A 13,570-nucleotide genomic window follows, 5' to 3' on the forward strand; every position below is an offset into this window, starting at 1 on the left:
CCGCAGCGCGCGGCGCGGGCGCAGATGCGCAGATACCGCCGCCGCCGAGTCTAGTCTGGGCAGCGGGCCTGCGGAGCCGCTCAGCCGCCCAGCCGCCACGCGGGCGACGGGTCCCCGCAGCCGCCGGCGGGGGGCAGCGCGGCTCCGGGGCCCAGCGCGCGGAGGAGCCTGACGGGGGCCGCGCGCAGTCGCCCCGCGGAGCCGGCTGGCGGCCTGCGGCTCTGGGGCTGCGCTCAGGCGCCCGGCCTCCCGCCCGGCCTCCCGCCCGGCCTCCCGCCCGGCGCGGCAACCTGGCGTCCGCCGAGGCTCAGAAGTAAAGTACCCCGACCTGCCAGGCCATGCTGGCCGGGGCAGTCCTCCTCCCCCAACCAGAAAACACTCTCTTCGTTGTAAACAAGAATCTTGGTCGAAATTCACAGAACTAACTTATCTCCTGTTCAGTCCACAGCCGCCAGGCTGACCGCCCGCGCCCACGCGGCTCGGGAGAAAGGCAGGGTCGCCCCCTGGCGGCCGTACACCTCCAAGTGTAGGCGGACAGCGGCTCGTCGCTCCCGCAGGACCCATGCGACCCCCAGCAGCGAGGACTCGGCGCCAGGCTCGCGGTGCCAACCACTCCCACTCCAAATCCGAGGGGCTTCGAACTCCATCTTTCCCTCAACGGGGAACGGTGCCCTCCCGTCTCAGGGCCTCCTCCTGACCCCTCCTCTCACTCAGGCGCCTCCCCCAGCTCAGGGTTGGGGTGGCCCTACCGTGTGGTGCACTGACGTCTATTTCCTGGCTTCCAACCAGAGGCTGATGGGAGCCATCTGTGGCTGCTCCCTCCGGGCTAGCACCCCCAGGGACACCTCGGAGGACCCAGCTCTCTCCGGGTCCCTTTCGAACACACAAGTCCAGGTCTTGGTGTGAGCCAACAAGAGGGGCCTGGATGCACAGGCACCCAGTGTCCCAGAGCAAGTGGCTTCGCCCCTGCCCAGCCCTCAGGGCCCCTGCATCAGGCCCACAGGTCTCTCCACGTGCCCCGCCTCGCTGGGGACACAGCCAGCAGAGGGCCTCCCCCTTCCCGAACCACGCAGGGCCTCAGAGGTGGCGCCACACGCCCAGCAGATGTCTGGCCTAGAGCTCCTCCCCCCGCCCCCCAAAATGGGCACCAGTCCCCACATCCACCCAGCTCACTCGCCCTGGGCCTCTGCATAAGCCAGGAGGGAGACGTCCTGACTCTGAACCCCACAGGCAGCCTCGGCCACAACGCAGACAGAAGCACCTCCAGCCTGAAGCTCGCTAATGATCTTCCCCCTTGAGGCCTCCACCCAATTCACCCGTTCCCCTCACTGCCCCGCCTGCTCAGACCCCGTCCCAGCCCCTGCGTCCACGGGGAGGGCCTGGCTGTGGCCTCTGGTCCCTTAGTTCAGAGCTCCCACTTGGGAAAGTCAGGCCCCAGTGAGGAAGAAACCAGAACATGCCTAGCCCCCAGGGACGCCTGCTTCCTTAGAAGGCTGAGCTAGGGTGAGAGAGGAGGGCCCCTGCGGTCCCCGCAGCCGGCTGGCGGCACTCACCTGCCTCCTGCAGCCCGCCTCGGGTGAGATGTCCAGCTCACGGGACCGCCTCAGGGCAGTTTCCAGCTCCGCCTTTAGGTCAATGGCGCCCTCCAAGTGCCCACCATGGGTCCCCGTGCGGGTGAACAGCTGCAAGAACGGGACGTCACTCGACGGGCCAGGTGCCCTCCCTCCCTGAAGCTGCCCCTACCCCCAAACCTGGCCTGAGCTGGGGGACATGCCTCACCTGGACCCAGGAGCACACAGCCGGCAGGAACTTGTTCTGGATGAGCCTCAGAGCGTCCTGGGCTGCCTGGATGACGGCAAAGTTGTCCTCATCCTCACGCACCTTCAGGCTGTCTGCAACACACATGCGGATCACCACGAGGACCACTACCTGGGTAGACACCTGGGCACCTCAGACAGGGCCACCATATTGCCCCACACCCCATCCGGCCACACGTTGCCCGGGACCCCAGATCTGGCCCCAGAAGGAGATTCGCTGCCTTGACCCCAGTGCCTTCTCACACATCGGGCAGACCAGGGACCCTCCCTGCACTGCTCTCAGGATGAAGGCCCCACCCGCCCCTCAGCCCCAGGTCCCCCCTCCAAGCCCCGCCATCCCAGTGATCTGCACCCGGGCCCCCCACCTCCTGCGGGCCAGCTGCGTCCCCAGCCCCCAGCCACGTGGCAGTAAGTTCCTTGGAGCTTATAGGGTTCAAGGTGCCTGAGGGAGACAGGTATTTCCACAGCTACAGAGCCCAGCTGCCCTCCAGCCCCACCCACACCCCACGGCACCAGCAAACCACAAGTGGCAAGAGGCTGTTTCTCAACCATGTTCTCCTCCAGCCACCCTTTGACCCCTCTTCCAGGGCCCCCATCACTCGGAGAGTCAGGCCCGCCATCATGGCCAGGACTGTGTCACAACGAGGGCCTTGGACACAGGACTCCCAAGCCTTGAGTCACCCCCACCCCTCCTTCACCCCTTGCCTCCCGGCCCCGAGAAGCCAGAGATCCGGAGTCAAGGAGGCATGGTGTGAGCGCAGCCTGGGTGGAGGGCAAGAGAGACATTACCTGAGGAGAGCTCCACGTCCAGCGTGTACTTGTGGGAGCCCAGCCCATGGCACCGCACGAACCCCTCCTGGTCGCTGAACTCGTCCTCGTCCTCCGAGGGCCCCTCCACACCAACAGCTCCTGGGAGGGGGGCACAGGCAGCCAGGGCCTTGCTGCAGCAGGGCTGCTCCTCATCCTCGAGGTCGTGGGGACCCTCCCTGGCCACGGCTGAGACCACAGCGGAGGCCATGGCGGGCAAGGCGGCCCCTGGGCTTGGGTCAAGGTCAAATGGCACGAGCAGCTGGAAGCAGCTCTCCACCTCCGTGAGGCAGCTGCGGATTTCCCCAGACATTTCTGGTAGGACAGAAACACTGTGAGCAGGGCCGTCAAAGGGAGGGCCCCTGGGTGACCAGCTCGAGACCGCCCACTTGGCCGCAGCAAAGCCATTCTCTGCGACATGCTGGATTAACACCTTCAGGTGCTGACCTAAGCTGTGACGGGGCTGGTGGCGCATCTGTGGACACCCAGCTAGAGGCCGCCAGGGCGGAACCAGTGGAAGGGAGTGGCCAGGGCCTCCCCCAAGCCCAAGCACACCTCTGCCGTCCCACCCTGGCCACTTCTCACCCAGGACTTCCCTGGGGTGGACCAGCTCTCCCTGCCTTGCAGCCTTCCTGAGGCTAGGCTTCGGGAAGTGCCTTCACCCAGGCCACCTCCCAAGCTGCTCACACCCTGGCTGCCCCTCACAGGAAGAACCGGCTGCCAGAGGCAAATGGTGGGGGCTTGGGAAGGAAGCTGGCAAGACCAAAGACACCATGAGACGGACCTGGAGGTTCAGACCACGGAGGGGTGCACTTCCCAAGTGTGACCGCCAGGAGCCGCAGGAGAGGCGTGGATGGCCTGCAGGGGCCCCTCCCTCCACTCCATCCCTCAAGCCCTGAGCTCTGTCCCCTACCCTCGCCAGGAACTGGCCGGATGGGAAGATGGAAGCTGGAAGCAGGCTTGCAAGCACCGCCTGGGAAGGTGTGGCAGTGGGTGGGGCACCCCTAGGCCGACCTCTCACCTTCCATCTCCCTGGCCGCCCGCTCAGATCGTTCCCTGTAGATCCGCTCCAAGCGGTGCCGTTTCTCCTCTTCTCGCTTTCTCTCTGCCAGGGTTCTGGCGTTCACATCTTGGAAATCCACCTGAGAAGTGTCGATAAAGGTTAGACCTGACGACAAAGGACCCCAAGGAAACAAGAATCAAAAAAGGGCCTCAGAAAAGACACACTAACATCTGGCCAGAAACTCTATGGATCTCGAGTTCACGTACAGTGTTTTAAAGTATAAAACTCTTAAAATTCAACTCTGGCGTTTAACCCCTGTTAAAAACACAACCAGTGGTGTTTCCTAACAAAGTAAGAGGTAAAAAAACTCTCCAGCCCCCAAGCACGCTGCGGGTGGCAAGGCGGCAAACTCACTCCAATTAGCGGGAGGGGAGGCTGCCGGCCCGCAACCACGGGCCTGAGAACTGCACCCAAGAGTGCACCCCAGAGGAGCGACGGGAAGGCAGCGCCCACAGGCCAAGAGCAGGCCAGGCAGCTGGGGGAGGGTGGCTGAAGCCGGTCCCGGGGGGGTTTCGTCCACCCAACGCCGGCCAGAGCCCTCAGTGGACCCACACAGGAAGTCACAGTGCAGCACGGCCCCCCAAGTGCAGGAGATGCAGTGAAGGGCTGCGTCTGCGCAGCGGACTCTCATCCTCCTTTTCCACCTTTTGGTGGAAATCAGGTCCCAAGGCTCAGCTCCACCCACAGGCAAAGCTGCTTCTCCAGTCCTGGGAGCCCCACCCCCAACCCCCCTGCTGGTCACTGCCAGGCCGGCGCAGGGGACAGAGGCCCAGGGCCCAGGCGGGTCTCCCCGCCCGGGCAGAGCAGCAGAGCGCGGGGCCGGCCCACCTGCTGCTTGTGCCGTAGGAAGTGAAAGCCCAGGGCCAGCTTCTTATAGGCTGCGCCGTACTTCTCGCTCCAGCTGCGGACGGCCCGGGCGGCGGCCTGCCTCAGCCTCTGCGCCACATCCCGGGGCGGCGGCAGCGGCCGCTCGTGGTCTGTGCCCAGCGTAAGCTCCAGGAACTCCTGGAAGTTGGAAACGACCAGCATCCTGAACTGGTGAGACCTGGTGAACAGCTCGTCCACAGCCTGGAAGGTGGAGAGGCGGACTTGGGCGTGCTCCTGGCTCAGCTGGGCCATCAGCAGGTGGTAGGTGTGGCTGAGCTGCTCCTCGGAAGACCTGGGGACAGAAGTCGTCCTCACCAAGTGCTCGAGGACAAGTTGGCTCCACAAGTGGGAGGGATGCAGGCCCTCTCACAATCCTTTTCTCTTTTTCCTAAGCAGACTGGACCATCTACCGTCCTTGGGCCAAATCTGGCCCAGCCTTCTTCTGTATGGCCCACCAGCCAAGAGTGGTTTTTACTCTGATTAAATCAGCAAATAACACTTTGTGGCACGTGAAAACTATGTGAAGTTCAGTGTGAGTGCCCCTGGTTTCACTGGGACCCAGCCACACCCCTTCACTCATGGCTGGTAGAGGTTGGCCACACCTCCCAGCCCCCTGGGAAGCTCTGTGGGCCTCTGAGAGTGGCCCTGGCAGGGCTGGTGTGCACCCTGCCTCTCCTGTTGCCCTTCTTCCTAGCTGTCCCCCATAAGCCCTGCTGTTGGGGGACTTTCCAGAGCACGCAGCAAAACCTGATATGAGCTAAAATCTTTGCATCAAGATGTAATCACTTCTTAACTTCTCCCGTTTCGTAAATACAACACAAGGATAATCAGTAAACCTCCTCAGCTTAAGTTCCCAACGTCTGAGAGGCTCTCAGCAGTGGAAGAGACGGACGCCTTCTAAGGACAGACAGGCCCTGCGGAGCCCGGCTCCTGTGACCTCTAACCTGCCTCCCCCCACGTATCCCCCACATATTCCAACAATAAAGAGGAAGACACGCGCCAACCTGCAAGTCACACAGAAGCGCTCAAGGACACACACACACAGAAAACAGACACCACCACAGCCTGAATGTGTTCTCCCCCACCCTGGGACCACTGCCCAAAACACGACCGCCTGCAGGGGCTGGGCGCTGCTGGCTCTGGGGAAGCGTCGCATGTGTGTCCTGTGCTGGTCCTTCCCAGCAGAGGGCGGAGCGTGGGGGCAGGCAGGGGCGCGCTGACCCCAGGGGAAGCCCCACAGTCTCCCAGGGCTGTCACGGACGTGCTCAGCCAGCCAGTCACCGTGAAACGTTGGACTTTGTAAGACATACTTGCAAATTTTCTTCAGTTCCTTCATTTTCTCAGGATTCAGTTGGGGTTCCCCTGAAGTTGTGAGCTCTTCTACCAACTTTGAGAGTTTTTGATCCATATCTAGAAACACGTAATGCAAACGCTAAATAACCACCTCAGCTTTATTAGCAAATGTTTGCCGGGCTGCACTGTGTGCTGGCGTTGGGGTGTGGGTGCCAGGCTAGGGTCCTCACGCCCTGGCCTCTGTGAGATGACCCCTGAGCGCTGAAATACAATTCAGGGTGAGGGTCCGGGCCAGGCCAACGAGGCCTCCTCGGTGGTCATCAGGAAAAGTAAGGAAAGGGCAACAACAGAACGTGAGCTCTGGAGGGCCACGCCACACAGGCGCGGCAGGCTCCGCGAGGCCAAGGGAAGAGGCTGTCCGAGTGACACCAAGCTCGCTTTCCCAGGACCGCCGCACCTTCCCCGTCGGCACTACTGCTCGACACAGGCCACGAGGCGGCCTCCGGACCGCAGGGCGAGATGCTGCGACTGGACCTGCGCGCGGGGAGCCTCCTAGAGGCAAGTGCGGTGGCGGGAAGGAGGGGCCGCGCCGCTCGGCGCCGGCCGAGCCGGGAGCGGCGAGGACGCCCGGCCGGCTGCAGAGCTCGGCTTCACCGGGTGGAAGGAGGAGCTGGGCCAGTGCGCACAGGCGTGCTCGTTGACCGCAACGTTCACCGCCGGCGCCGGCTCAGCACACGATCGGCAGCTGGAGCGCTCCCGCCGCCCCCGCCGCCCACGGACCCGTCAGGGTCGACTCGGCCCGCGTCCCTGAGACCGGGGCGCGGCGGCCCCGCGGGACGGAGGACGGGCGCCCTGGGAGAGGGGAGAGGGGCCGTCCCGGGGGAAGGACGGAGGGGGCGCCCTGGAGAGAGGGCTCGCCTCCGGCCCCGCAACGCGACCACCGCCCGGCGGAGCGGCCACCTCGGCACCTACCGGCGACCCGGTCGCTCGCCTCGCCCCGCCCCGCCCTTCCGGCGAAGGGCCCGCCGCCGTCACGTGCCCCCAGATCCCTACGGTCATTGGCTCGCTCCGGCCCGGGCGACGCGGCCACTTAAACCTCGGCCTGCCCCTTCCGCAGGAGTCCCCGCCCACCTCCCATCACGTGCCCCTCGAGCTCCGCCAGCAGTGGCTGGCCCTGACCCGGAGGCGCGGACGCGGGGTCGAGGCCGAGGTCTGCGCGGTGACGCAAGGCGCGCTCCCGGCGCGGGCGGGGCAGTCGGGGAGGGCGGCGCGCAAGAAAAAGGAGGCGGGCGGGCGCAGCAAGTCCTTAAAGGAGCCGCGGGCGCCGGTGACGGGGCGGGGCCGGCCCGAGGGGCGCGTGCTTCGCCTTTGTGGCGCGGCCGCGTTGGTGAGGGGCAGGTTTGCGGTCCCAGCGCCCGGCCCCTGCGACGGGACTCCCGGGTGGGCGCCTCTGCGCGTTTCTCCGGGGACGCCGGAAACCTGGGCCCACGCGACGCCTGGAGGACGGGATCGGGCGGGGGGCCTCGGCAGGTGCCCCCGGCGCTTCTCGAAGGGTTGCTCCCCCGCTGTCGGCTCGAGCGTCACCTGCGCGGTCCACTTCCCGGGTCTGACGTCAGCGCAGGGACCCTCCCCTGGCTCATCTCCCGCCTGCCTGTGGCCAGCGTCCCGGAGGCGGGACACGGGCTGGGCGTCTGCTCCTCGCACAGCCAGGGCCCCCAGGTGGCACCCACGGTCCAGCCGCCTGCACGCGTGCACCAGGTGTTCCCCGGCACATGAACTTCCTTCAGGCAGACCCACTGGCAGCCGGGCCATCATGAAACATTGACCCCTCACCGCCCCTTGGGGCTCTGCCCGCCACCTCCCCGGCTCAGAGCACCTGCCCCAACACAGCCCCAGGGGCCTCACAGCCACGCAGCCCGGCTAGCCCTCCTCTCCCGTCCTGCTCAGTGCTGCAGCTTCGGGGTCTTGACACAGGCTGGGTGCCCCAATCCAGCTTGTGCCCTCACCCCTCCTCCTCCAGCCCTTGCCCCTGCCCTCCCCCAGGAAGGTTGGCTTGACCCAGCGAGGAGGCCGGGGAGCATTAGTGTACACGGGGCAGCACCAGCAGGTGTCAGGGGGCAGGCTGGATGTTCTCTTAGGGCCTAGGGTAGGGGCAGAGTGGGGTAAGGGCACCAAAGACAGGCCCACCCCAAAGTGTGGACGCCGTGGCCGTAGCGGCAACTGCTTAGTGGAAACAGCTCAGTGTCTGTCAGCAGACAATGGTGAACAAACGCGACTGTCTTCAGCCTTAAAACGGACGTGGATGGACTTCAGAAACACGACCCTAAGTGAGAGAAGGTGGTCAAAAAGGCCAAGTGTCGTGATTCCACTTACACAAAACGTCTGGAAAAGTCAACTCCAAAGCAGACTAGTAGTTGCCGGGGCTGGGAGGGAAGGGATGGGGCCGGTGATGGCGCAGGAATTCTGTCGGGGTGACAGCGTGAGCTGGAATTAGGGCTGTGCAACCTCATCACCAGGCTGGAACGTTGAGTTGTGCGTTCTGAAGGGTGGCTCTTGTGGCATGTGGATTAGATCTGTGAGTAGCTCTTCAGAAAGAGGGAAGCCACTTGGACCCAGGACGCCAGCCCTCCCTGTGAGCCCGGCTCCAGGCACCCATCAGCAGTTCCCCTTTCTTGTGTAATTCCCCCTACAGTGTAATTCCATTTCCCATCAGCTCAACTGCGCTGCTTCTGTCCTAACAAAACCTTTTTTATCCAACTTCCCTCCCCAGCCCATTGCCCCAGAATTCCTAGAGAGCTGTCCGTTCCCTTGTTCCCTCCTGCACTGCCCGTGTGTCCACCCAAGTTGCCTGCAGGGCTTGCATGGTCCAGGCCAGCCTCCTGTCCCGCACTGCCTGAGTGACGTGCCCCTGCACTCACGTCTCAGCTGATGGACAGACGTCTATCCACTCACTGGGGCCAATGACCTTAGAGTCCCCCGGAACCCCTCTTCCTCTCACCCCATGTCCAGTCCACTCAGGAATCGGAGTCCTTCCCATCACCCCACTGCCACCACCAGGTCGCTGCTACCACCCCATAAGTGGGTCACCGCTGTCATTCCCCTTTCCCCACTCTTGCACTTGGACCCCAAGAGGCCATGCACCTTGCAGCGGCCAGAGGGACCTTCTAAAGAAGGTCAGACCATGTGATCCCTTCACCCCACCCCAACCCCATAACAAAAACTTCTATCAGTCCCCAGGGCCCTCCTATCTGTGCTGGCCGCCCACGTCCTCTGTGCCTGCTCCCCACTGGCCACTCCAGCCACTCTGGTCTCCAGGAGCCACCCCCTCCGACTGGAAGGCTGCTCACCCCACCCCAGCACTTTCTCCCCAGCCTTTCGCCTCTGTTGCTGACTGCCCCGCCCTTCTAAACCTCCTCCACTTTGTCCTGCAGCTTAACCCTCTGTCACACAGGCTCACCATCTCGTTATTAGTGTGTTGGGTTTTCTTTCCTCCTCTGCCCCCAGGACATAGGCTCAGTGAGAACTGAGATCTTTTTTGTTTCAAGATGTCAGGCACACACTAGGTGTTCAACACTTGTGGAATGCTGAATAAGTAAGTAAAACTGGCCAAGAGGAATTGTTGTGAGAATGAAAAGTCTGTAAAAGAACCAACTGGGATTTTCAGGATAACAAACCCCAAACAGCAGGAACACAAAGAAAACCACCCAAGGCACTTCCTTCTCAAACTGTGGCAAAAACCAGAGGCAGAGCCTCAAAAGCAGCTGGAGAGAAAAAGACCTGGACAAAAGAACAGTAGAATTCTTGGCCAAAACAGCACAAGCTTGAAGACAATGGAACAAGGTCCTCACAGCAGTGACAGGAAGCACAGTGTCCGTATGCAGTGGACCGTCTTTTCACAACCACACTGAGGGAAAATAAAAGACATTTCTTTTGTGAAACAAGCGTAGACCCACAAAAGGAACAGAGAGTTCTGTAAATGGGAAACGTGTAAATATACGATTTATTTTATTTTAAATGTCTTCTATAAGTCATCGTTTAAAGGAGACATAATAACCACTTATGGTAGGGTATGTACTGTCTGCAGAAGAAAAATAATATGACTGCAGTAGCACAAAGGACGGGGAGAAATGGCGGCACGTGTTCTCATTTTTACATGAAGTGCTATCGTGTAATTTGAAGGTACTAGGGACAAGTTAAAGATGTACTCGGGCCCCCTGGAGCCACCACAAAGAGGTATAGCTAAAAAGTCAACAAAGATAAAAGGGAATCATGTAAAAATAGTCCAAAAGGAGGCAGGGAAAGAGAGAAAAAGGAACAAAGAACAGATTGGAAAATAGAAAACAGCAAGCATAGCCTTCAATCCACCAGCAACAATAATAACATTAAATGTCAAGAGTCTGGAGGCCCAATTAAAAGGCGGTGAGTGTACAATTGATTAAAAAGACCCAACTGTATGGTGACTACAAGGAACACACTTTAAATCAAAAGAGCAAGGAACACAGGACGCGAACACTAAACACGGGAGCAAGAGTGGCCGGATTCACACCAAAGTAGACTTGGTAACAAGGAGGATTACGGGGGCAGGGGATGGGGGTCATGTCATAATGAAAACGGGGTCACTCCCTGGAGAAAATGCACATCCTAAGTGTGCTTCACCTGATGACAGGGACTCAAAACACAAGAAGCAAACCTGACAACTCAGAGGGACAGAGAGTCACAACTTGCACGGCCAGTTTCGAGACTCTTCGAGAGGGACAGATCACATAGTAAGAAAGCCAGGAGGACATGAAACTCCATCCAGCAGCCTGACCCTGACAGCCACAAGACACCTCTTTGTAAGCGCACGTTCACTGATGTGGACGTGAAACAAGTCTCCATAAATTTAAAAGGATTGAAACTTTACAGAGTGTATTTCCTAGCAACAGAATTAAACCAGAATTTGATGAACAAAAATGCTTGGAAAAATCTCCCAATATTTGGAAGTTAGCCAGCAGACACCTAGATAATCCCGGGTCACAGGAAGAAAAAACACAAGGGAAACTACAAAATATCTTGAACTGCATGAAAACGAACACAGCGTTAAAATGTACAGAATGTGTATGTTAGAAATGAAGGGACCCAAATCAGTAATGTAATCTTCTCTGTGAGAAGGAAAAGAGCAATTAAACCCAAAATAGGCAGAAGGAAGAACATAATAAAGAGCAGAAACCAATCAAACAGAAACAGTCGAACAACAAGGGAAAAAAATTAAACCAAAAGGTGCTTCTTTGGAATGGCCTATAAAACTGATAGGAAAGTGATTGCCAGAGAAGTGACTCTAGCTAGACTGAGCAGGAGAAAACTAAGAAGAAACAAGCGACGACACAGGAGTGGGAGGGAGCATCACTGCGTGTCCTACAGACGTCACACGGTGATAGAGGCCATAGTGGCCGACTCGCGCCGCGAAGTACCAGCAGGTCAAACCCCGCGATGTGGAAAAACAGAACGCACAAGGTGGGGTTTATCTCAGGAACGCAAGGCTTGTTGAACAACTTAAAATTATAAAATGTAATTCTCCACGTCAACAGAATAAAGACGAAAAACATCTGTACTTTCATTAGCCGCAGAAAGAACATTTGGCAAAGTTCAACGTCAAGTCATGATAATGACTCTTGGGAGACTTCCTCAACCCGACAAAGAACATGTGCAAAAGCCCACAGCCAACACCCCCTTCACAGTGAAAGACGGCGCTCTCAACCCACCCGAGGCCAGAAATAAGACGAGCCCGCCCACCCTCAGCCTCCTACTTAACACGGCGCTGGAAGGCCAGGTCAGCTCTAGAATGCTCTGCGGTGTCCAGAAGTTCCGGTACATGTAATAAATAAATAAGTAAACCTAATTACGCACCCCCCCAAAAAAGGGAAAAAGAGATAATCTAGTGAAAAACGGGCAGAAGACTCACCACTCTGCAAACCGGAAGGACCTCGGGATCACAGGTGGTCAGAGAAATGCAGACCCGGCCTGGAAAACCCACAGCGCTCAGAGAAGGGTGCTGGCGGGCGGCCGGGGGGGTGGAGGGCGCGAGAGGGTGGGACGCTCAGGGGAGACGGGCAGCTGCAGAGTCAGACACGGCAACACCAGGATGCAGCGCCCGTCCCAGACCCCTGCCCAGAGAAAGGAAGGCACATCCAGAGATGTGGGCACCACTCTCACGGGCACCGATCCTGGTCCCTCGTGGGGTCGGTGGACAAGGAGCCCCAGCCCACAGTGACCACAGGCGCTCCTGGGGGAGACAAGCCAGGATGGAGAGCTCACCTGAGCCGATGAGACCCAGAGGGACAGCTGAGCACCGGGTGAGCTGTGTGCCTGGGCTGCTCGCTAGCCCATGCGCTTGTCAGAGCTCACGCGGCTGTTGACTCAGAGTTTTTTTCAACATAGGCCGTTTTTACCCCAATTAAACAAGCCCACGGTGAGCTGGTGCCCACAGCCAACAGAATGTCTGACTCGAAGCCCAGGCATGGGGCCTGGGGAGGTGGGTGGTGGTGTGAGGTGGACCACGGCAGCCATTTGTCTAGTAAAAGTGACACACAACCAGCAACTCCATGTCGTCCCACAGAACGCATGTGTCCCACATACAAGAGTGATCGTGGCAGGTTTACCTGGAAACAACCCAAGAGTCCACCAGCTTGCAGAAGAAGGGAAGTCACCGCTCAAGGCATCCAGGGGAAGGGGGAGCTGCCCAGGGAGCCAGCTCTGGGGTTCCGTTTTCACCAAGTCTGAGAACTGGCTGAGCCACTCTCACCAAGAACCACCATTGCCGGAACGCTGACTTGGATGATGGGGGCATGGCCAGCAGAGACCCCTGTCACTCCCCTCCAGGGTGCGGGCAGCTCTGAAGAGCCCATCACCCTGAGAACAGCTCTACCCACTGTGCCCCATAGGGCCACGAGCCCACATGTGTGCTGGGGCCAACTGGCAGTAGGTGGCAACTGTGCACGGAGGTCAGATGGCCCTGCCACCCTTGGTCCCCCAAGCAGAGCACAGCAACGTCCTAGAGGCTGTGGTCTCCTGGGGACATGGACCCCGGGCACAGGGGTCAGTGTGGGCACCTGGTGGGAGCAGAGAGCTGGGACCCAGGCAGGGAGTCACAGCCGCCAGCTTGCAGGGAGACTCCTGGGCAGGCCAAGGGCCAGGGAAGCTTGGTGGTGGGGCCAGGAAGGCAGCAGAGGAACCCAGAAAGCTCGGCTGACCTGAGGCGAGGGAGTGGTTAGCGAGGGGCCCCAGAGCCCACCTGCGGTCTTAGCAGGAATCATTTGCAGGAGCAGGAACAGAGGTTAACAGCACAGAGTGCCAGTCTGGGCACTGGGGAAGCCGGGCAGGTGCCCCGCCCAGCAGGTGTGCTCTGTGCTGACCAGGCCGGGGGGCCTCCAGCTGCTGCTGAGCCCCCTCTGACCACAGTAACAGAAGCTGTGCAAATTAAGAAGAAACTGCCAAAGGGAAACTGGACAGCTTCTGGACTGCTGGGGGCCGAGGCAGTAGGTGGGGGAGTCCCTTCCATAGAGCAGAGCCTGCGGGGCAGAGGGGCCCACACAGCTCCTCCTCCCGGCCCACGCACCTGCTCTGCTGCAGAGGGCCCCTGGTTACCAGGCACTGCTTGGGGGGGGCGCCTGCGAGGCCGAAGGGGTCCTGGGGGTTGCTCTGGGACAGAGCTCACGGCAAACTCGGGCCTCCATCCTGGACTGAA

General features: G+C 60.2%; 1 protein-coding gene across 3 annotated transcripts in view; it reads right to left on the reverse strand.

Annotated features, from left to right (window-relative positions):
• UVSSA (UV stimulated scaffold protein A) overlaps nucleotides 1-6,896 on the reverse strand; it is a 29,063-nt gene extending 22,167 nt beyond the window's left edge. Inside the window, exons 1-7 of one of the 3 annotated variants that reach the window (XM_072947409.1) lie at nucleotides 6,820-6,896; nucleotides 5,865-5,964; nucleotides 4,516-4,846; nucleotides 3,646-3,766; nucleotides 2,607-2,939; nucleotides 1,780-1,892; nucleotides 1,554-1,682 (exon numbers count right to left, since the gene is read on the reverse strand). In XM_072947409.1, coding sequence (XP_072803510.1) covers nucleotides 1,554-1,682; nucleotides 1,780-1,892; nucleotides 2,607-2,939; nucleotides 3,646-3,766; nucleotides 4,516-4,846; nucleotides 5,865-5,962 — 1,125 coding nt within the window. In that variant the 5' untranslated portion in view covers nucleotides 5,963-5,964; nucleotides 6,820-6,896. The remainder of the gene's footprint in view (nucleotides 1-1,553; nucleotides 1,683-1,779; nucleotides 1,893-2,606; nucleotides 2,940-3,645; nucleotides 3,767-4,515; nucleotides 4,847-5,864; nucleotides 5,965-6,819) is intronic. The other 2 variants (XM_072947414.1, XM_072947405.1) reach the window with 2 other exon arrangements.
• Nucleotides 6,897-13,570: the final 6,674 nt, after the last annotated feature.

This window comes from Vicugna pacos, chromosome 2, assembly GCF_048564905.1.
Source record: "Vicugna pacos chromosome 2, VicPac4, whole genome shotgun sequence".
Lineage (NCBI taxonomy): Eukaryota > Metazoa > Chordata > Mammalia > Artiodactyla > Camelidae > Vicugna > Vicugna pacos.